Raw genomic sequence first — 22549 nt, forward strand, 5'->3', positions numbered from 1 at the left:
ATATATATATATATATATATATATATATACACATATATATACATATAGTAAAAAAAACCCCACAGTTTATCTTCTTAACCATTTTTAAGTGTACACTGCAGTACTGTTAACTATACTCACATTGTTGTGCAATGGATCTCTAGAACATTTTCATTTCGCAAAACTGAAACACTATACCCATTGAACTCCCATTTCCCCCTCCCCCAAACCCCTGCCAACTATCACCCTACTCTGTTTCTATAGACTACTTTAGATGCCTCATATAAATGGAATCATATAGTATTTGTCTTTTTGTGACTGGCTTATTTCACTTAGCCTAATATCCTCATGTGTCAGTTCTTTACTTTTGTGGCTGAATAATATTCCATTGTATGGTTAACCACATTTTGTTTATTCATTAATCAGTTGGAGGACATTTAGGTTGTTTCCACTTTTTGACTCTTACGAACAACGCTGCTATCAATATCTGTATATAAGGTTTTGTGTAGACACATGTTTTAACTTTTTTTGGGTACATACCTAGATGTGGAACTGCTGGTAACTCCGCTTAACCATTTGAGGAATTGCCAGACCATTTCCCACAGTAGCTGCACCAGTTTTACATTCCTGCCAGCAGTATGAGTATATGAGTGTTCCAATTTCTCCGCATCCTTGCTAACACTTATTATTATCTGACTCTTCTAGCCACCCTTTTGGGTGTGAAGTGGTATCTCAGTTGTTTTCATTTGCATTTCCCTAATGGTTAGTGATGTTGAGCATTGGCCATTTGCATATCTTCCTTGGAAAAATGTCTGTTCAGATCCTTTGCCCAGTTTGAAATTAGGTTGTCTTTTTACTGAGTTTCGAGTTATTTGTGTATTTTAAATACAAGTCCCTCATCAGATCCATGAGTTGCAGATATTTTCTCCCACTGTGAGGGTTGTCTTTTCACTCTTTTTAATGTAGGCAAATCACAGTTATTAATTTCCCTCTGGTCACTACTTTGACTCCATCATAAGTTTTGGTATGTTCTGTTTTAGTGTTTCTGGTGTTGTGTACTTGTTTTCATTCATCTCAAAGTATATTCCCTTGTATGTGAGGAGTCACTTGTGTCTTGCTTTCAAAATTCTCCCTTTGTCTTCTGAGACTTTGATTATGATGTGTCTAGGTATATGGATCTCTTTGACTTTATCCTACTGGTAGTTTGTTGAGCTTTACTGATGTATAGATTAGTATTTGTCATCAAATATGCAAATTTTGAGCCATCATTTCTTCAAATATTCTTTCTGCCCTTTCCCGTCCCCTTATGTCTGTGCTGCACAGTGTGTCATAGGTCTCTGAGCCCCTGTTAATTCTTCTTCATTTTCCTTTCTATTCCTTGGATAGGTTAATTTCAACGGACCTATCTTCAAATTTGCTGGGTTTTTTTCTCCTTGGTCATGTCTGCTGAGCCCCTCTAGTGAAATTTTTCTCTCAGTTATTGTACTTTTCAATTCTAGAATTTCTATTTGGTTCCTTTCTATAAGTTGCCTCTTTACTGATATTCTCTATCTGGTGAGACACCATTCTTACCTCCTCTAGTTCTCTTTTTTTTTCTCCTCTAGTTCTTTAGACATGGTTTCCTTTAGCTCTTTGAACGTATTTTAAATAGCTGACTTAAAATCTGGTACTAGGGTAAGTTAAAAACTCTAAAAAGCTTTCTGTTCTTACCAAGATTCTACTGTCTTTCTTGACTGAACACTCTCTGGGTTACTGAAAGCCTTTGGTTAATTTCCAGAGTTTAAAGTTGATTCTGATTATATATGGCAGACTTTTCATTGGTCTTAGAGAGAGCAAACTTTCGGTGGTTCTTACGGGACCATTTTTGTTGACCCTTTGCTTGGACTTTGATTCAAATAAACTATGGAAAAATATTTTTGAGACAACTGGTGGGAGTCCCCACCAGTTGTTGTGGGGACACATGTGTGTCCCCACCATGTGGCCACAGGGGTGAGGATTCCAGACTTTCACTGCTGTGGCCTGGGTTCAGTCCCTGGTCTGAGAACTGAGATCCCGCAAGCTGTAGGGTGCAGCCAAACAAACAAACAAAACAACAAACAAAACAGAAACAAACAAAAACCCAACACACCTGGCAAAAACTGAACGCAGCCTGGTTATCAGATTAAAACTTTTATTTTGTTGGCTAAGAAAATTGTATATTCAAGACCCTATTGCCTGTTAGAGCTCCATAGTGGTGGTTAGAGTTTTCTTTGATTTGCTGTCAAATACTCCAGCTTACGTGCAAAAGTATGTGTGGGACGAGAGATATGAAATAATGGCACGTGTTGATGGTTGTTGGATCTGGGTGATAGGTACATGCAGGTTCACTTACCATTTTATTTTTATGTTCAAAAATTTCTATAATAAAATTTTTTTTTCAAAAAACAGAAGGGGTACCCTTGGGTCCAGACAAGGCTGCCTTGAACTGGGAAAAATTAATTTAGTCCCATACTGGCCTTGGGCGTAAGGGAGTAAAACAATGTCCTGGAAGATAGAGTGTGCCTTAAGAGAATAAAGGCTAACGTGATAGAACCAGTCAGGTACCCTCAGGATAAAGTTATACAGCAAGTAAAGACATGTAACTATCTCTGTGTCTGGAAGGCAAAGGAACTGACTGGTCAAATCCATGCTGGTCCTTGGCCCCAACTCCCAAGTCTGGTGGTCTCCACCACATCCCAGGGGGGGTGGAAGAGATTTCTTTCCTGGGGCTAGCAAAAGAAGTGTTTCTGCCCGAAACCATTCCGCTTGGCTTGCCCAGCACTATGACCAAGACCCGAAGCTGGAGCTATGCATAGGGTGACAGACCTCAAAGGGCAGAGGCCTGGGATGAGGTAGGCTTCTGTCCTCCTAAGTGACCCACAGCCTCAAGACACCAATTGGGGAAAGGGAGCTTCCTCTGATGACCCCAGACTCAATCAGTGAAGCTCCAGAAATCTTAAATTACACTATAAAATGTATGTTTGTGAGTTCTTTATAACATACTCCAAATACAACGACCTTAAACCCTGAGGGAGGGAACATGGGAGATCCACCCAGAAGAGTTCCCACAGGGCAGGACCATGCAAAGCCTGAGGCACTGGGTGCTCCCACATTCAAAGCACAAGGAGAACGTAGGTAGCCTTGTCTGCTGCCAGCTTTCCAGAGGGGAACAAGAGCCACTAGGGAAGACAGGTGCCCTGAGGCCTTAGCTAAAAAGAGGGCTTGGGAAACAGGAACCAAAGGCAGGCAGTCAAGAACCTGCCATTCTTTACTTTAATACCCTTTTCCCTACGAGGAGGGGCAGGATATATATCGTAAGACACAAAGAGCCCCTGGACCTTTCTTTGCACATAGCTGAGGGATCTGAAACTCCTCTGCAGCCAGGTTAGGAGAGGAGAAACTAAGGGAGGAGCTGGGGGCACTGGTGGGCAGAGGACAAGCTACACAAGCCCTGTGGGAGAAAGGCAGAGCTGACTGCCCTCGGCTGCACCCAGCCCAGGAGCATCAGTGAGCGAAGCCCTGTCAGGAAGGGGGAGAGGAGCTGAAAGAGGCTGAAGACAGTAACGCAACGTTCCTTAGCAGGTCAAGGGCCTTTCACTGTGCAGCAGAGGGGCTGCTGAGTGCGGGTAGTGGCTGGCAGACCCTGTAACGTCTGAATGGGGTGGGGAAGAGGGCCTGGGACCATCACTAGTCCGCCTCACTGTGCCGTTACCACCACCATGATGCTGGGCACAGCAGGGATGACTGGGGCGGGAGGCAAGCCTGGCATGGCCAGAAGTACAGTCTGCAGGTCGCGGTGGAATGAGGAGCCAGAAGAGGCCATACATCTTCCATGCGAGGTGAAATCTGAAACCAGCACCTTGTGTAGTGCCACCCAGAGTCCCCACCTGATCAGCCCCTGGCCCCAGGTCCATATTACAACTACTTGACTAAAGAATAGCTTTATTGGTGACCCGAAGGAACCAAGGTCACTCCCAGGCAGTGTCAGCCTGTAAGGCCTTCTCCGGGCAGGAAAGTCGATCACATAATTCATGGGACTTCCCGACAAGAGGTCAGAGCTCCACTCCTAATTTTAAGAAAATTCCAAATCCTGATTTCAGAGTCAGTAAAAAGAAGGTCAGAGGCTAGAATCCTGACAAGTATCGGTGCCTCTGCCTATGGGGGCTGAGGAGGCTGGCCGAGTTGTTCAGCAACATCCATGGGGCTGAACAGATGAGGTAGTGGCCAGAGGCCACAGGAAGTCTCCCCAAGACAAGTTTCCAAGAGACTTCACACTTGTGCAGGGCGTAGAACCCGGCCCTGAGATTGCACTTTGGGTCTGACGGGTAGCAGAAGACCCCACCTACTGGCCCTCAGCACGTGGAACCTCCGTGGTCTGGGCTCAGTGGTGCTGCCACAGCCTGTCACACGGGCGTCCCCAGCTTCCTGATAGGATACAGGTACCACATCACCACCCCGGAAGGGTTGATGATCAATGTGAAGTTGGTTTTATCCCGGAGGCCACTGATGATGTCACCCGTGTAGACGTTCTGGGCCTGCAGGGGGGAGGACAGCACTATGCCACCCTAAGAATGTCTGCACAGGGACAAACCCCCACCGCCCCCCACTCCAGGGGATGTAAGAGCCTGCACTTTGGCCTGTGTTGAGTCTGCAGTATGCCCTACAGAAGTGGGAGCCTGAGTCCCCATGACTTCCCCTCTGGCAAAGCCAACAGATGCCCAAGTACTGGCAGTGGTGAGGGGCCAGCCCACCAAGAACCTGAGAAATGTGCCAGCAAGACTGAAGAGGGGAAACACGCAGCCTCGGGGGCTGACGGGACTCATTTACACACGGTAGTTCGTTTATGTAGCTTGAAAACACCAGTGCAGAGCACAGCACCAGCCAGAGGACCCAAGGCCCACGGCTTAGGGGACGGTGTGTGAGTGAAGGGGCCCCCGTGTGAGTAGGACCCAGCAACACCCTCAGGGAAACCCAAAGCGCTGCAGGTAGCAGGACACTCACCTCATACACCTTGGAGCTGGTGAAGTTCAGCCGGGCAAGGGAGGTCCGGTAGGGATACGGCATATCTGTCCTGCGGCTGAAGAAGACTATAGCACTGGCCTCACTGGCCAGGGGCCGCACGTACACTTCAATGTGGGATTTCTCCTGGCGCAGAACATGGCTACTGGCTGGGGTCCCTGCTCAGCAGGCCCTGAAGCTCCCTTCCCAACCCGCCCTTGAGCTCTGGGTCTCGCCAGCCCACAGTTCCGTGTCAGGCAGAAGCTTGGAGGGGAAACCACAGCCCTCCAGCACGCAACTCGTCTAACTCCACCTTCCTTCCTTCCTTCCCTGACTCAGCAGACGCTCCCCGACACTTACTCTGTGCCAGGCCCCACGCCAGGACACAGATAAATGCTGCATGAGGTCCCGCCTCAGAGAGCTTACAGGATAACAGGAGAGACAGACGTGGACAGCCCCTGGCACTGGACTGGAGGGCACCGTCCAGTTAGAACGATGAGCTCTGCCCTGAGCAGCCAGGAGGGTGAAGCCACAGCCTCCAGAAGGCCCCTGGGCCTGGCTCCACTATCCGCCCCTCTGGCAGGATTAGTTATCGCCTCTGGGCATCACCAGTTCAGCAGGTGCTTTCTATATTGGTGTAGATTTACTAGAGAGGCAAGGATCTGGGCAACGAGCACAAGTTTTGAGGTGCCACTACCGGCATCTCGTCCTGTTGTGCCGCTTACCAACGGTGTGGCCTTGGTATAAAGTTACTGAGACTCTTCAAGTCTAAGTTTCCTCATTTGTAAAACGGGGAAGGAGCATCGACCTTCTGAGAAAATGTATCTAGAATGTCTAGCACACAGTAGGTGCTCAACAACTAGTCTACACTAGTACTAGTAGTAGCTGTACTCCATGGCTCAAACAACTCCTAAACTCTGAGGGCAAGCCCTACTTCTCTGCCAGCCATCATAGACTTGTGCAGAAGTTTTGTAGTTCCAAACCGAGGGGCCACACTGATCCCGTGTGCATGTGTGGTGATGGCTCCCTTCCCCAAATCCCACGAGCTGTCCTGCTCTGGCCCTGCTCTTACCCAGGCAAGTGAGGGACAGTCGAAGCAGCTCCCAGTAGAGACTTCGACTGAATGCAACTAGGAGGGATTGAGTGGATTTCAGAGGCCCAGTCCCGACCCCTGAACCTCTGGCCTGCAGACTTGTTTCCAGGGGAGCCCAGTCTCTCAGCCTCCCTTCCTTGCTCCCACACCCCCAGTACCTTGAGAATCCTGTGTCCTTGGATGCCTAAGGGGTCCTGGTTGATTTTGATCATGAGTGGATTCTGCAGAATGTCCATGTTCTGGGCGGAGATGGTACGCAGGTCCGTGGACATGAAGAGGGGGGCCGCCAGCACCGTCCACAGGGCCATCTGGGCCCGGGCTTGCTCGAAGCTGAGGCCAAAGTTCCCAATGAGCAACTGGGGGCAGAAAAGAGGATTGCTCAGCTCTGCCCTCTTCAGGGCGGTGGGCGTGGGGACCAACCCTAAACTTGTAGCAAAAGAAGACAGAGATGGGGGAGGACGGCCAGGTGTGGGCCCTGGTTCTACAAACACCATTCCCCAGCAGCGTGGCCTTGGGGTGGGTCAAGTCACTTTTCAGAGCCTCAGGTTTTTTCTTCCATCAAGAATATGGGGGTGATAATATGCTCTGACCATGTCACAGGTTGTTCAGAGGATCCAATGGATCCTGTTGCCAAAAGCGTTTATAAACTGGAATATGCAAGTCAAGAAATACAGCCAGGATGGTAGTAAACCAGACCTGGACAGAGTCTCTGCTCCTGCCACTAGCCACCCACCTGCCCTAACGACAGCTGACTACACCAACGGGCACTCCTGTCCTCAGGGCAACCAGTACACCAACAGGACACAAACGATTACTGCTAACTCAACACTCTTGTGTACTTAGTGACACCAATTTAACTAAGCACTGTATATGTGCCAAACCATGCCAAGCATTTAAAGGGTCATCCTTCTGGGGACTTCCCTGGTGGTCCAGCAGTTAGGACTCCTCGCTCCCACTGCAGGGGGAGTGGGTTTGATCCCTGGTCAGGGAACTAAGATCCCGCATGCCATGTGGCATGGCCAAAAAATAAAATAAAATAATTTTTAAAAAAGGACTTGGCCCTGGGCCTGGTGCCTAATAGGTCAATGAAGGTCAGCTCCCCTCCAGCCCCAGGGAGCTGAGTCCTGTTTGCAACATCAGCCATGTGCTGGCCTAAAAAAAAAATAAAACAAAAATAAAGGGTCATCCTTTTAACCCTCAAAACAACCCTACATATATAGCAGCTACTATTATTATTTCCATTTTCCAATTGACAAAGCTGGGTCACAGAAAAAGTTAAGTCACGTGCCCAAGGTAAGTGGCAGAGCTGGAGCTGGAACTCTAAAGCAGGTCAATTTCTGTTTCTCCAGGCACCTCTCCATCTGGCCTAGTATTTGTAATTATTATAATCATCACTGACGGTAAATACTCGTTGACTAAAGAGATAGCTATAAAACTGTAAGATAAATTGCAAAGAAATTTAAGTGATCAGGGCTATGAGTGAGGTAGGTATGAGAGGCCAGTTCTGCCTGTGGAGGGTAACACTACAGAGCATTGAGAGAGGGGTCAGAGGCAGACCTGGCAAAGAGTCTAGGGAAGGGTGGCAAGAGAGTGTGGACTATCTGTGATCTTCACCCTATGGAGGAATAATGTCTTACACAAGAGTCCCTACAGATCAAGTTTCAAGACACATCAGAACCGCCTGGGAAGACTTAACAATGGGCATTCCCAGGCCCTCTCTGAACATTCTGATCCAAGAGGTGGGGTGGGGCCCTGGGAACAGAATTGTAAGCGCCCAAGACAAGTCCAGCACGGCTGGTTCAAGGACACATTTCTGATATGCTGATCTAGAACCTGGCAATGAGCGTCCAGGAAGACAGCATAGGGCAGTGGGCCCTGGGTCATCCCTCTCCATGCTGGTACCATGTCTGGGTCGTTCCAGTGCCCAGGGCCTGCCACCGGCTGCAGAATGTCCTGGTGGGTCACAAACCAGTCCAGGATGGAGAGCACGCTGCTCCAGGAGTCCTGGATGTCGCCATAGTTGCGCCAGAGGTTGCAGATGTCCGCCAGCAGGGTGTAGTTCACCTGGATTTGGGGGGAAGGCAGAGTCCAACACCAGAGTCATACTCTAATGCCTGGAGCCCTGCACAGGGGCTGGGGAGCCTCAGCAGGAGACACAGAGGGTAGGGAAGGGGGAAGAGAACACACCTTGAGCATGTTCAGGATGAGGAAGGCCTCGGAGGGAGTGGCCCTGCTCTGGGGCTGCCCGGCCTCTCCTCCATGCGCGCTGGTGCCAGGAGCCGACCCCTCCCTCTCACGCCAGCTGGGGCCAAGCCCAGGGTATGGACCCAGGCTGGCGTACCATAACCTTCCCTACCACACCCCCACCCCCGTGTTCTCTCAGTGAGTCCCACCCTCTGCCAGGGTTCTCCCTCAGGTCTGCAAGTCTGATTCCACCCTTTCTAGCACCCTACATGCCGAAGGGTCCCTGGTGAGAGGCCCACAAGGCCTTTCAGAGGCCCAGCCTTCTGGATCTCCTAGCCCACTCGGCAAAACCCAGGATTCTGACTGCTTGTTGGGTGCTGTGTCAGCACATAACATATGGTTCCCATGCCTTGGATACCCATCCCTTCAGCCCACCTGACAAGTGTCTCCTCTAAGACCCTGGGCTAGCTCAGGCCCCCTCAGGTACTTATGACCCTTTCCTAGACCTACAAATCAGCATGTGAGCAACTATGATGAGAGGAGCCCTGACTGCATAGAAGGCAAGGAGGCCTGGGTATGAGGAGCATTGCCAGGTGGGTGCACAGAATGGCTTACCTTTGGGGGGAGGCCCCCTTCGTAGGCTGGCCAACTGCAGGAGAAGGCGATGGGGCGGCCTGTGGCATTCAGGGCAGCAGCCATCTTGGGGTACCCTGGAGAAGTCCAACCCTCACATTTTAGGATGAAGAGACACAAGATGAAATCTGGGGCCTCAGCCCAAACCTCCCACCAAATGGGAGGAAACTACGGTTCAAGGAGGTGCTTCCCCTGTACCCAGAGCTGCAAACACTTCCCAGGTAGGGGGATGGTACCAACCCATCTTTAGGGAGCCTGGGAGCCAAGATCCCCCTAGGCCCTGGGTGAGGGGAATTGGGAAATGCTACCCCCTAGGGGCCATACAGACAGATGGGCACTGTGGGGCCTTCCATGGCCACCCCTCCCTGTCTACCTAATGGCCCCCAGCCAGCTGTGGGACCCACCCTCGGCCCGTTCCTCGGGGGTTGAGAAGCAGCCATCCAGCTTCAGCATGTCCACCTTCCACTTGGCGAAGGTCTGAGCATCCTGGACCACCTTGTCTAGCGTGGTGCCTGGGTAACCCATGCAGGTGAAGTTGCCCATGTCTGCGTAGATGCCCAGTTTCAGGCCCAGGGAATGAGCCTGTGGGGGGTTGACAACACACTGGGCTCAGGCAGGACCTCAAGGAGCCGCCTCCCAGGCACATCTGACCAGGCCCCATTAAAACCTTCAATGATGGGACTTCCCTGGTGATGCAATGGTTAAGAATCTGCCTGCCAATGCAGGGGACACAGGTTCGAGCCCTGGTCCAGGAAGATCCCACATGCCACGGAGCAACTAAGCCCATGCGCCACAACTACTGAGCCCGCATGCCACAACTACTGAAGCTCATGAGCCTAGAGCCCGTGCTCTGCAACAAGAGAAGCCACCACGATGAGAAGTCTGCACACCCAACAAAGAGTAGCCCCCGCTCACTACAACTAGAGAAAGCCTGCTCACAGCAACGAAGACCCAATGCAGCCAAAAATAAATAAATTAATTTTAAAGATATAATAAATAAATAAAAACCTTCAATGACTTCCTAAAGCCCAAAGGAAGGGGTCTCAGCTTGCTGGCCTGGCCTCTGCCAACCATGATACTTCCCCTCCCTCCAACACACACACCTTGCATGGGCTGTTTCTGGCCTCTAGGCGTTTGCTTCTGCCATTCCCTCTGCCTTGAATGCCATCTCTCCAGTATCAGCTCAAGAATTGCTTCCTCCGGAGAACCTTCCTGAAATCCCAGGCTGAATAAGATGTCCTTCCTTGCTCTCACCCACTACAGTGGGTCAAAACTACCTGTCCATGTATCTATTTCCTCCACCAGACTGTGAGTTCTCAAGCAGGGATTACAGAAGTGAGCCCTAAGTAGGATGGGGTGGAAAGAGCGGTCTGGCCCACAGGCCAAGGGGCAGGGCTGGGGTGGGGCTCACGTAGTCAGCCAGGAAGGCCATGCCGTTGGGGAAGCGCTTGGGATCAGGCACCAGGTTGCCTTTGGCATCACGTCCACCAATCCAGCAGTCATCGATGTTAAGGTATTCGTAGCCCAGGTCCCGCCATCCATCCTGCGCCAGCCGGTCAGCCATCTCCATGAAGAGCCGCTCACTGGCGAGGGGTAGGGGACAGGGCTGCTCAGTGGCCCAGCACGGGCCTAACCTTAACCCCACCCCCCTTCCTCAGAGCTTTTCAAACTTCTTAGATGCTCTGAGTGTGAATCCAGCCTACAAGTACCATGGCCTTGCTGCCAGCTGAGGACTAAGCCAGGTACCAGGTGTGAGGGGTACCGAGGATTATGTCATGAGCCATGAGCAGGGTGGAGCAAGAGGAGTGACGGGGCCCCCAAGCCAAGAAGCAGAACCGGGCCAGTGGGAAGCACGCGGGGTCCGGCCTGGCCCTTAACTGTTACCTCCTTTCCATCATCTCAGTGGCTGCGTCCACCACAGGGTCCCTGCCCCACAGGCCTGAGGTCACCACAGAGGCCCCAAGCTGGTCATGAAGCTGAGTGTCAGAGGTCTCAAAAGTCACCTCTGGTTGCTTTCTCTCTGGGATGGGGGGCTCTAACCCTGCCCTCTTTCCTAGCTGACCCCCACTCGCTGCTCCCACTCTGTGAGGGCCCTAGGCAAGCCTGTTGGGTGGTGCCGGCCTTACTCACCTGATGCAGTTCTTTGGGTCCTCGTTACAGTCAGTGTTGCAGCGGAAGCGTTCCCAGGCCAGCCAGCCCATGGGTGGCTTCCGCAGGAGCCCGTTCTCCAGAACCAGCACCTGGGCCACCAAGGCCAGCAAGAGCACTGCAGGGGGTTGGAAGGATAACTGTGAGTGGCTCCTATAGCTCCAGCCCTCACCCCACCCCATCCACATGCTGCCCAGCCCTGCAGAGGCTGCTGGCCTGCACATTAGGGGAACTAGACTCTCGCGCTTAAGGTGGAATGGGCTCTTCCTGCAACTCCTGGCTCCAGGAGTGCTGTGAGTGGGCGGACGGTGCCTGGGGTGGGGCAACGTGTTTGAGGCCCGGATTCCCACTTTGCTGTTACCACAGCAGTGCTGGAATTATCAAAAACTAACACCCTGAGGTCATATCCCTTCTACACCCTGACCAGCTCCCCCCACTCCATTCACACAGAACCTGACAGTACAGTGTAGCCAGACTCCAGGTCTCCTGAGTCCCATCCAGGGCTCTTTGTTCTCCACAGACACCCAAGAGGCTTCAGAAGGGCTTAAGAGGCCAGCCGGTTGGACCTGCACCCAGCCAGCTCACTTTCCCTCTAGGGCCTCAGTTTCTTTATCTGCAAGATGGAATCACTGTACTGACTTTACAGGGCTGTTCTTATTACATGTTGATGTTAATAAGATAGGGCCTCTGTGCTTTGGGGTAGAGGGGGTGCGCAAGGAAGAGGCCTCTTTGGAAGGGAACTGATTCCTAGGTGGGGAGCACCTCCTCCTTTCCTGGCCCACTTCCAAGAATGAGAGGAACATGTCTCCCCACATACCCACATCAGGGAAGGAGGCCCAGATGCCACAGGACTGGAACTTCCTCCAGGTAGCTCCCACCCCCAACTGGTCACCTACCCTCCCAAAGCCACCCCCATCCGTGTAGGTACCTGTCTTCAGCAACATCGCTCTGGACTCAGCGTCTCAGGACCTGACCAGATCTGCTCTGCTTTTACCAGCTCTATATGTTGGGCTCTGGAAGCTAAGAAACGTTAGAAAAGCACTGGCGTCACTACTGCCTGGCTAGCCCTGCCGCCCTTAACCTTGGGTGTGGATCCCACACTGGGTCCCCAAGCCCTCTCACCGCTCCCCCCCTCTACCCCAGCCATCACTTCCCCGAGCCTGGGTTCTTTCGGAGGAAATACTAAACAAGGTATCTTGGACGTTAGACCGCACCCCTTCTGCACTGCTGGGAACCCCGAGCGCCCAAGGGCGGCCCTCTGCCAGACTGGGGTCAGAGAGAGGCAGCGACAGGCTCGAGGACGCCCAGGAAGAACGGAAGCGGCGGGCCGGGACCAGGCTCCGTAATCCCTCCAGGTCCGTCCCCAAAGACCGCAGGCCCAGCGGCCCAGCACGGGGACCCCAACCAGAGTCGTCCACATTTGACACTCACCCCTTCCACGCCGCCTGCTTCGGTCTCCGGAACCAGCCACCACCGCAGTCACCTGATTCGCTTCCGGCGTTCCAGAGGGGCGGGGCCTCACTGCGCCTAACCTCCCCCGGAGGACCTAACAGAGTCCCCCTAGCAACGTCCTGCCCCGCCCTCTACCGGCCCAGTAAGCCCTCGGAACCTCCCCAAGCCCCACCTCCTTCGATCTCCGGCTCTGCGCGCCCCCGAGGCAGGCACGAGCCAACAGCGGCTTCACGTGAAGCTAGTCCTTTCACCTCTGCTGGGTTCCCTGAAGGCGAGGATCGTGCACTGTAGATGATGCTCAGTAAAGAGCTGTGGCGTGAATACCTGCTGGGGGCTTTTTTAAGAAAAATGGGAGAATGCCCTGAAGCAGGGCCCGTAGTAAGCCGCTCAAAAACAGTAGTGGCACCAGGAGGAGGATGGGTGGGAGAAAGCAAACCAGGTGGAGGACACAGTTCCTTCAAAGCCAGGAGACTCTCCTTCCTTACCTGACACTTGGACCACCCATTATTCTTACCCAGGCACTTTGCATATTCCTTCCTCTCTCATTCATCAAATACTTATTGAGCAACCGCTAGGTACCAAGCACTTTATTCTTGGCACCTTCACTTGGATGATCACTGGGCATCTCAAACATAACTGGCCCCAGACACCTGCCACTTCCATGTCTCAGGTAATGGCAACTCTCCTTCCAGGTGCTCAGGCCAAAACGCTGGAGTCCTCCTTGCCTCTTCTTTCCCTCACTCCCTACATCCAACCTCTCTGCAAACCTTGCACTGTCTACCTTCAAAACCCATCCTGAATCTGGCCACCTCTCTCTACTCTCCCAGCCCCCATCACATCTTGCCTGTATTACTCCAGCAGCCTCCTCACCGGTCTGCTTCCACCCACATTTATTCTCTCCTTAGCAGCCAGAGAAATCCTTTAAAACAGGGGTCCTCAACCCTCGGGCCACGGACCGGTATCGGTCTACGGGCTGTTAGGAACCAGGACGCACAGCAGGAGGTGAGCGGCGGGCAAGCATGTGAGGCTTCATCTGCCGCTCCCCGCTCCCCGTCGCTCGCATCACCGCCTGACCAGCCCCCCACCGACCCCGCTCCCCACTTCCGTGGATAAATTGTCTTCCACGAAATTGGTCCCTGGTGACAAAAAGGTTGGGGACCGCTGCTTTAAAACATAGCTCAAGACCGTGTTCATTTCAGCCTGGAGTAACAGCCCTCACAGGTTTACAGAGCCCCAGGCCACACATTCTGACCCCACCTCCTGCTGCTCCTCCCTGCCCCCCCCCTTGCAGTTCCTCAAACACAACAGGCCTCTGGGCCGTTGCACTAGCTGTTCCATCTGCCTGGAATACTCTTCCTCCAGATTTTCGCACGACTGGCTCCCTCATTTCCTTCAAGTATTTCCCAAATGTCACCTTCTCAGTGAGCCCTACCTTGACCATTCTTTTGAAAATTGCAACAGCCCTACTGCCCCAACTCCCAGTCTCCTTGCCCCGGTCTATATTTTCCACAAAATTTATTGCCTTCTAACACATTTATTATGCTTGCTATTACTTTTTAAAAATTTATTTATTTTATTTTTCGGCTGCCTTGGGTCTTCCTTGCTGTGGGCGGGCTTTCTCTAGTTGTGTCGAGTGGGGGCTACTCCTCATTGTGGTGCACGGGCTTCTCATTTCGGTGGCTTCTCTTGCTGCAGAGCATGGGCTCTAGGCGCGCAGGCTTCAATAGTTGTGGCTCGCAGGCTCAGTAGTTGTGGCACACTGGCTTAGTTGCTCTGCGGCATGTGGGATCTTCCCCGACCAGGACTCAAACCCATGTCCCCTGCATTCGCAGGTGGATTCTTAACCACTGCGCCACCAGGGAAGCCCATGGTTTCTATTATTAACTGAATAAAAGTTAATGGGGGAGACATAATAAACAGGAAATAAAAGCATGAGTGTAGGGAAGCTTTTCTTATAAGTGGTTAGTGCTATAAGGAAAATACAACCCAGGGATGTGACAGAGACCTGCAGGTAGGCTACTTTCTCAAGGCCAGGGAGGGGACATTTGAGCTGAGACCTAAACGGTGTGAAGGAGCCCTGAGGAGTTAGAGCCGAGGGGTAGGCTTGAGAAGGAAGCGCATTCTAGGCTGCAGGAACTGCAAGGGCAGAACTCTGACGTGGGGACCAGCAAATTCATGGGCAGGTGTTCTGAGCTCACCGGCTTCCAGGGCTGCTGGGAAACCCTAGCCTCCTGCGTTTGGTTGTGCACTCCTGCAACCTTCACTGCAGGCCTAGCTGTCGACTGACTCCAGGCAGAGTCTGGGCGCTGAAGTTGCGTTTCAGGCCGGCGGGAGTGGCGGAAGCAGAAATGGATAATCTCCAGAAGCAGAGGTCCGAGCGACGCCAGGTGCCGGGTTGGGTGGCTGGGAAGCTGGGCCGGGCCTCGCGGGCTGGATAGGAGCCCGCCCAGAGGAGGCGTCTGAGCCGAGGCCGTCCCAGGCTTGGCTCTGCGGGAGAAGTGGGCCGGGCGGGGAGAGGGGGACTGGAGGGGGAAGGGAAGGTCTCCGAGTTCTCTGGGAGGTGGACTGGGTCCAAGGCCCCCGGACGGCCTGAGGTGGGACTCTGCGTTCGAGGCCTCCCGCCACTGACCAGCACTGTGGCTCAGGCGGGTCACGGCCTGTCGGGCCTCAGTTTCCCTCGGGCATGGATCGCGGGGCGGCTTCGCGGATCGCGAGGCCTAGTGAGTCTGGGCGGGGAGGGGCGGGGGCGGTAACTCGAGCCGCCCAAGCGGGGTCTTTCGGCTCCCGTGGCCAAGTTAGCGGCCCGGGCGGAGGCGTGGGGTCCCGAGCCGGAATCGCCCCTGGCCGCGGCCGCAACCCACCCCGCGGGTCGTCCTCTTGGGCTTCGGGGGCGCGGAGGTGAGAGCGGACGCGGCGGCCTCCGGGAGGGCGTGGCCCGCGGGGACGTGGCGGGACAGCTCCGTGCGCGATGGGGAAACCGAGGCGGCCGCCGCACCCGGAGTCTGCGGCGCTCGCCGGGGAGTTCCCGGTGAGGCGACCCTGTTTCAGGGCGACAGCGGGTTAGGGGCTCCCAGCGGCGGCCACCGGCCAGGGAGTCCCACGCCCCAGCCCGCCGCTCCTCTAACAAAAGAATTCAGAAAAACGCGGTGCACCGGCTTCCCGCCGGGGTTGAAGTCCGGGCCTCGCATCCCTGGAGTGGGGAGGTGGGTGGAAGACGCCTGTCCCCGTGAGGGGGTGCGGAGACAGTTCGGTGGGCTCCGGATCCCCTCTCCGCGCCCCGGAGCTGAGGCCACTCCTCGAGGAAACATCTGTGTTCTCCCCCCACCCCACCCCCGCTTCTCCTCGACCACCATCGGAGAATGGCCCTTCCCCATCTCAGGACCCTGCTTGCTTCTCTCCATAGCCCTTGTCAAGACCGGTCCTTACGTTATTTATTATTTAATTAATTTAAAAATTCACTAATTATTATTTATTTTTGTCTTTTTTTTTACAGCGTGTCTCCCCCGCTGAAATGTAGGCTCTAGGAGGGAGGGACTTTGTTTTGTCCACTGTTGTAGTCGCAGTTATTTTAACAAATAGTTTCGGAGGGCCTTCCCAAGCCCTGCAAGGGGCTGGATATTGGGGGTTACACTGGGAGACATTCTGGGGCTGGGGACAGCGGTGTAAACACAAAGGAAATCATCGCGGGATGAAAACAGAAGTGAGGGGGTTGCTGGTTGGGTCACCTTAGATCAGAGCACCTTCGTGATCAGTACCACCTTAGACATAGTGATCAGGACAGGCCTCTCAGATTAGCTTACTTGAAGACCACAAATAAACTGTGACAAGTGCTAGAAGGGAAAAGCAAGAAGCCATGAGGGCATTTAACTCTGATCTAGCATTAGAGGGCAGGGCAGTGAGGTCTGAACAGTGATGGTCAGGACAATGGGACTCAGCTCCTTAAATTGCCCGTAAGTTCAGGGCCTGGGTGGTCCCGTGGTGGTTGGGGGGGGCGATTATCAGGGGTCAGGGAAGGCTTCCTGGAGGAGGTGGTGGTTTCATTTGGCCCCAAAGCCTGAGTAGGAGTTTTCATCCTTTAGGATGGGTTGACTGGGTTTGAGAATTCTTTTGCAGGTGTCCCAGAAACCACGTGGTCAAAGGGCTGAGCCGTGTGGCCAGACAAGAGAGGCCCCTGCCTTTGCCCAGTGAGCTCTGCTGGTAAGTGGGTCATTGCCAAGACTTGCCCCCAAAGGGTGGGAGGGAATCAGGAGACCAAGCTCTGCTTCTCACTGGCCGTGTGACCGTGGGCAGTTCACCTTCACTGTCCTGACCTCAGTTTTCTGTGAGTCAGGAGGACAGTTGGATGAGATGCCACTTGTGACCTGTGGGGCACCAACGTTCAGTGGTTGAGGTTGATCCTACTCAGCCGTGCCCTGTGTTTGTACTTCGCTCTTATTTACTGAGCTGGTCCCTGTCTGAACCCACAATGATGGAGGAATGAGGCAGGCCTGCCCCACCCCACCCCAGCCCTATCTGGCCCTGAAGGCTACTAAAGGACAGCTGTGCCATTAACAAATGAGAGGCCAGCAGGGGTCCACAGGGCTCACAGAAACCCTGGATGTTTGGCTTCAGGGTTGGAGCTAAGGGGCCCTCAGATTAGGGGATGGTTTAAGCACAATGGTTTTTATGAGTTTGGGGTCCATTTCAGCTCAGCTGATGACTTTTCCTTTGGGTTTTAAACAGCTCTGTCAAAGCCCTGCCATACCTCCTGGTCTGATACAATCACATTATCCTTTTCTCTGAGTCCTCTGATGTCCAGTTTTTTGCATGATCCTCACAATAGCCCTTTGAGAGAAAAGGCAGGGGAGACTAGTCCATTTCACAGATGAAGACACTGAGAGCCTCAGGGCACAGCAAGTGAGAAGAGCCCACAGCCCTGGGGCCCAGGTCTTTCCAGAGCCAGTGCTCTTTTTCCCACAGGGACACAAGGGCTGCCTCCCTCTGATCTGTGTCTACCTCTCTCACCTCACAGTTCTTATGCGAGCCATGAAGCTGAACGAGAGGAGTGTGGCCCACTACGCCCTGAGCGACTCCCCAGCAGACCACGCAGGCTTCCTGCGCACTTGGGGGGGCGCAGGGACTCCACCCACCCCCAGTGGCACTGGCCGAAGGTGCTGGTTTGTCCTTAAAGGCAACCTGCTGTTCTCCTTTGAGAGTCGAGAGGGCCGGGCCCCACTGAGCCTAGTGGTGCTGGAGGGCTGCACAGTGGAGTTGGCCGAAGCTCCCGTGCCTGAAGAGTTTGCCTTTGCCATCCGCTTCGACGCCCCTGGAGTGCGCCCACACCTGCTCGCGGCAGATGGGCCAGCTGCCCAGGAGGCCTGGGTGAAGGCACTGTCCAGGGCAAGCTTTGGCTACATGCGCCTGGTGGTGCGTGAGCTGGAGAGCCAGTTGCGTGATGCCCGCCACAGCCTGGACCTGCATCGCCACTCATCCTGGAAGGCCATTACCAGCCGCTGTAAGCCCCAGGCTTCTGACCACTGGTCTCCTGGCCTGGAGAACGGTCACTCCCTCTCCAGAGATTGCAGTCCTATGGCCTTGGTGGAAGAAGGGGGCAGCAGGCCAGCAGGGCGGGGCTTGGCCGAGTGGGAGTTGCAGGGCCCTGCCAGCCTCCTCCTAGGCAGGGGGCAGAGCCCCGTGTCCCCTGAGACTTCCTGCTTCTCTACTCTACATGACTGGTATGGCCAGGAGATTATGGAGCTGAGGCGGGTGTGGCTGCAGAGTGCCCAGGGGAGCCAGCCAGAATGTGAGGAATGGGATAGGCCCTGAGCCTGGGCCCTTCGGGTTCAGCCCTTGTCCTGCTGGTCAGGACACCAGGGCCAGTGCTTTTTCAAGAGTTTAATGTTTACTGGTTTCTGAAGTTGCTGTTGGATGTGAGTTCTCCCCTTCCTATTTTTAGGCTTGCTCCAGGTTCCAAATCCACCCTCACGCCTAGAGGGGACTGAGGAATCATTAACTTTCAACCCCTTTATTTCCTGAGGGCCAGAGAGGAGAGGTGGCTTGCTCAGCAGCCACAGACCTAGGTCTCCTGACTGCCCCTCTCTTAGGGGATATTAATGAAATGGAGGAAGTGGGGAATATTACATGACCACAGGCCGCTCTGCCTTTCACCTACACACGATTCTACAGACACAATTTCCAACATGGGGAATCTTGTATAAATACCAGAAGTTGGCTGCAGTGTTGGCTTGAGGGACTGATATTGTCAGAAAAAGTGGATTTACTGTGTTATGGGGCTTTCTGGGGCCCGGCTCATCCTGAGTGATGAGAAGATTGGGCATGGGACCCCCACTCTGCAATTTGGACAGGACCCTTTGGAGGGAGAGGGCACTTGGCCAGTCAAGAGGGATTTATCCTGCTCCAAAAGTGTTAGGGCCCCATCTTCTTTCCCTGGCTGCCCTGTCAACAGATGGTGCTTGGTCATTGCCCCAGGAGGGCCAGTAGCTTTTATATGTCAGCAGAAATCCTTCCTGTACTGTGTCCTCAGCTGCCAAGTGGGAAGCTGAAGTGGGGAGGCAGTGAGGATCCCTGGGAAAGCCAGTTTCTTACTTTGGTTTTCAGTCCTGGGCCTCTAGGAGCTTGGGCACAGGCTTCCTGGCACGCTGTGATAAACTTCTCTCTTGGCTGGACCCCCAGAGAGATGCTCCTCATCCTGAAACCCCCTAGGAACTCGTGCACAGTCTTGCTTGGCACCCAGTGTGTGCCTGCCAAGATCCTCTTGTTCCTACTCTCACCAGCATGGTGCCAAGCATTTGCTTTATCGATTGTTCTGAGAGGAAAAGTGTCTGGTTGGACAGAGCCAGAGGCCAGATCAGCCTGATAGCCTAGGGGTGTGGTGGCAGTGGCTGGATGGAAGATGCAGAGCCTGGTCCAGTCATCCCCCTCCTCCGATATACACAATCTCCCCTTTCTTAGCCTCTCTCCCTTATTGGGGCCTTGGACAGCCTGAGCTAGAGGCTTTGGCTCAGAGCCTCTTAAGTCCAGGAGGCTGACATGCCGTCCAGGGTCCTGGACCAGTTCCTAGGAAGCCAGGCCTGTTTCCCAAGAATAGGGGCCACCTCCCCAGCCCTGTATGGGAGCCCCACAGCCCTGATGCGCCTTGTTTGATACACAGACACTACGGGCTTTTTGTTATCTTGCTTATTGTTACAGTGCTTTTTATACGATTAAAACATTGTTTTTTTATTACTTATTTTGGCTCAAGTTTACTTTAGCAATCACCTGGACAGTTTGTGTGAAAGCCCCCATTTTTCCCCTTTTCAGATATATTTTCCATTTAGCTATACATAACATACCTTGGCATGAAATAAAATTCCAAAATCATTCAAGTAGCACAAGTAACAAATTTGTATTTTTAAATTGTTTTAAAAAATACAATAGTTTGAAGTTCAATTAAAGTGGTTTCTCATTTCAACAACACCCTGCTCTGCCACGCCCTGGCGGTCCTGGGTGCGGCAACGATGACAGAAATCTGAAGGCTTCACAAGGACAACGCCAGTCAGGGGGCCCCGCCCACCAGGCCCGGAATGAGGGCTGTACCGGGCCCTTGGCGTCATCCTCCTGACGTCACCATGTCGGGCCGCAACAGGAACTAGGCGCATTGCGCAAGTCTGTGAGCTGGACCTCTCGTCTGATCCCTAAAGCCTCGCGAGGCTTCGGGCGGCGTTCTTCCCGAGAGCGGCACGGGGGCTGGGTGGTGGGGTGCAGGTACCCGGAGGAGGGGGGGAGCTGGGAGATGGCGTCCGGAGCGAGTCGCTGGCTGGCGTTGGCACCCGTCGGATCTGGGGCTTTCCGGAGCGGGCTGAGCCTGGGGAAAGGTGGCGATGTCTCCGCCGGACGGGGCGGCTTAGTTCGGAGTCTGGTGCCATCGAGGTCAGTCATCGTTACTCGCAGCGGCGCCATTTTGCCCAAACCGGTGAAAGTGAGTGTCTGCCTGGAGGCGGGGCGAAGGGGCCGAGGACAGTCATTGTGGGGAGTGTGTGCGGGCTCACGCTGATTGATAGGAGCAAAGGCCAGTCGAACGACCGCCTTAGACCGGAAGACGGATCAAGGACAAAGTTTTGCGCTGATGCGCTGCTAATTTTGACAAATGGGAAGAAATGGTCGGGTTAGATCCGGGAGTTGAGCAGGGTGCGTGGAGACAGACGGGGGGCAAGAGCAGAGAAAGACGGCACTTAGCACTAGCTCATCGTGAGGAGTGCGGTGCCCTGGCTCTCCGGAGCCACAAGACTCCGCTTTATGCATCCAGTATAGACAAGTCATGTAACCTCTCTACCATAGAGTTGATGGGATGAAAAACGAATTGTGGAATGATTTTGTAAATAAAGGGTAAGTGGGACAGGCCTTATCTTTTTGCGAGTTTTGACCTAGTATTTAATTTCATGTGACTGGGTGTGCAGAGAATTATTACCATCAGTGTTTTTACAAATGAAGAATCTGGGGCCAGACTAGTGAAGTCAGTGTCCAAAGCTAGCAGCTGACTTAGGTTCCGGAACTCAGATTTCCTGCTGGTACAACTCCCACCAGATCCTATTTTTTCCCACCACTGTGTTATCATATGCCCTCAGTACCCTTGGAGTTTTCTCAGTAAAACAGGAACAGTCCCTTATGCCAAGTAAGTTTGCTTTTTGATTCCAGCGCTGTGTGAGACTTACAAAACATTCTTTTAAAGCTAGTCTGGCCGACACAAGCTCACACAAGGTGAGTTCAGGGTTGTTTCACAGCAGGAAGCACGGTCATGTTGGGGAAGAGCTGCCTTTAAAGAGGCACAACTGAAGAGAAAAAACAACTTTTTTTTGAAACTCCGTAGGAAGATATGAGAGGAAATGTTGAAATTTTACTGAAACTCCGCCAGTGCATTTAAATAGCTAGTCTTTTAATATAAAGACATGTTCAATTTTCAAAACATATTTCTAAAATTTAATGTAGTGAAATCAAATTTCTCAGGCATCAGGGAACCAGTTAAAGAACTGTATAGAATATCCCTTCACTGTACATGTTCATTTTTTTGTAATCTGTTTTCATGTATTTAGTAGTTTATTCAAGGAGAGCTGAACTCTATTCCCTAGTCCAGCTCGTAGTACTTTCTCACCTGTTCATGAGTATCTGCAAGTAATTAACAGGTTGTGCCCTAACTTTTAGATGTCTATGAATGCCTTGTACTTTCCTTACAAGTGCACAGTTTGATGGCCATAAAATCACTTTATCTCTTCTTGTGATTTTTTTTCTTGCTCTGAACTTTTCCAAGAACTTTAAAATCAAGTTGCTTATCATGGATCTCGGGTCCACAGGAGGGAATGCTCCTGAGAGGGCCAGGCCTTCTGTGGTCCTACTGGAGTGGGCTCTGGCGCTCACAGCCACCACTTTGACCCCCTGCAGATGTCCTTCGGCCTTCTCCGTGTGTTCTCCATTGTGATCCCCTTTCTCTATGTTGGGACGCTAATTAGCAAGAACTTTGCTGCTCTGCTTGAGGAGCATGACATTTTTGTTCCAGAGGATGATGACGACGACGACTAATAGGTAAGACTTGCTTTTGATGCAACTGTGATGCAGTTTGGCCTGGTAGCAGAATCTGAACATTCGAAGCAGAAGCACAGACTTTTAATGCATTGACTCTTGGTGACTAATGTTTTTATGTCACCTTTTCCCTATGCTGGATGAAGGAAACTATCTTATTGACTTACAGATTCACTGGCGTCTCTTCCAACCAGGTTGGATCCCAGCCAGCCTTTTCTATTTGCCCTTTTATGTACACTCAATTTTCTCAACCCACAAATATTCTTGACAATTTAATATGCCTTACACACCCACCACAAACAACTTCATTTCACCAGCTCCACATTGAAATTTAGAAAGTGCAGGCCCTCATCAGTGAGCTCTGGTTACCAAGCTCTGCACCAGCACAGCCTGTACACGGGCACTGCCGCCTGGTTCATACACTGCTCACAAACCCTTCCCCTGTGCCAGTTCCATCCAGCTGTCTTGTGCTGACTTCCTGTGCCCTAATGC

The 22549-nt window shown here is 52.7% G+C and overlaps 3 protein-coding genes across 6 annotated transcripts in view; 2 read left to right on the plus strand and 1 right to left on the minus strand.

Moving 5' to 3' along the window:
• Positions 1-3921: 3921 nt before the first annotated feature.
• Positions 3922-12635, minus strand: NAGA (alpha-N-acetylgalactosaminidase). Of its 2 annotated transcripts, none has more exons than XM_029206510.1 (10): positions 12485-12635; positions 11982-12073; positions 11036-11171; positions 10317-10488; positions 9310-9487; positions 8888-8982; positions 7991-8152; positions 6247-6444; positions 4999-5142; positions 3922-4532 (listed from the first exon to the last, which is right to left on the minus strand). In XM_029206510.1, the coding sequence occupies exons 2-10, from the start codon at positions 11995-11997 to the stop codon at positions 4401-4403; spliced, it is 1233 nt and encodes a 410-aa protein (XP_029062343.1). In that variant the 5' UTR covers positions 11998-12073; positions 12485-12635; the 3' UTR covers positions 3922-4400. The 2 variants fall into 2 exon arrangements, with proteins under 2 accessions (XP_029062343.1, XP_029062344.1); XM_029206511.1 differs by having other exon boundaries at positions 11982-12066; positions 12485-12511.
• A 2398-nt stretch (positions 12636-15033) lies between these two features.
• Positions 15034-19733, plus strand: PHETA2 (PH domain containing endocytic trafficking adaptor 2). 3 transcript variants are annotated; one of them, XM_029205845.1, is made up of 3 exons: positions 15034-15099; positions 16619-16702; positions 17517-19733. In XM_029205845.1, the coding sequence occupies exon 3, from the start codon at positions 17522-17524 to the stop codon at positions 18308-18310; it is 789 nt and encodes a 262-aa protein (XP_029061678.1). In that variant the 5' UTR covers positions 15034-15099; positions 16619-16702; positions 17517-17521; the 3' UTR covers positions 18311-19733. The 3 variants fall into 3 exon arrangements, with proteins under 3 accessions (XP_029061678.1, XP_029061675.1, XP_029061676.1); XM_029205842.1 differs by having other exon boundaries at positions 15087-15225; XM_029205843.1 differs by lacking the exon at positions 15034-15099 and adding an exon at positions 15526-16455.
• A 199-nt stretch (positions 19734-19932) lies between these two features.
• Positions 19933-22549, plus strand: part of SMDT1 (single-pass membrane protein with aspartate rich tail 1) — a 3715-nt gene continuing 1098 nt past the window's right edge. Inside the window, exons 1-2 of the mRNA XM_029205847.1 lie at positions 19933-20462; positions 21920-22060. Of these exons, the coding sequence (XP_029061680.1) occupies positions 20277-20462; positions 21920-22057 (324 nt within the window). The 5' untranslated portion in view covers positions 19933-20276 and the 3' untranslated portion in view covers positions 22058-22060. The remainder of the gene's footprint in view (positions 20463-21919; positions 22061-22549) is intronic.

Source organism: Monodon monoceros, unplaced genomic scaffold (assembly GCF_005190385.1).
Source record: "Monodon monoceros isolate NGI ecotype Baffin Bay Population unplaced genomic scaffold, NGI_Narwhal_1 Super_Scaffold_6, whole genome shotgun sequence".
NCBI classification, from domain to species: domain Eukaryota; kingdom Metazoa; phylum Chordata; class Mammalia; order Artiodactyla; family Monodontidae; genus Monodon; species Monodon monoceros.

Bases quoted from the DNA above. Each gene is read 5' to 3' on its own strand.
- NAGA (XM_029206510.1), bottom strand. The intron at 10,489-11,035 runs GTGAGTAAGGCC...ACCCCTCGCCAG, and splicing joins GACCCAAAGAACTGCATCAG to TGAGCGGCTCTTCATGGAGA. The intron at 4,533-4,998 runs GTGAGTGTCCTG...TCCCCCCTGCAG, and splicing joins CCAGCTCCAAGGTGTATGAG to GCCCAGAACGTCTACACGGG.
- PHETA2 (XM_029205845.1), top strand. From the start codon at position 17,522: ATGCGAGCCATGAAGCTGAACGAGAGGAGTGTGGCCCACTACGCCCTG.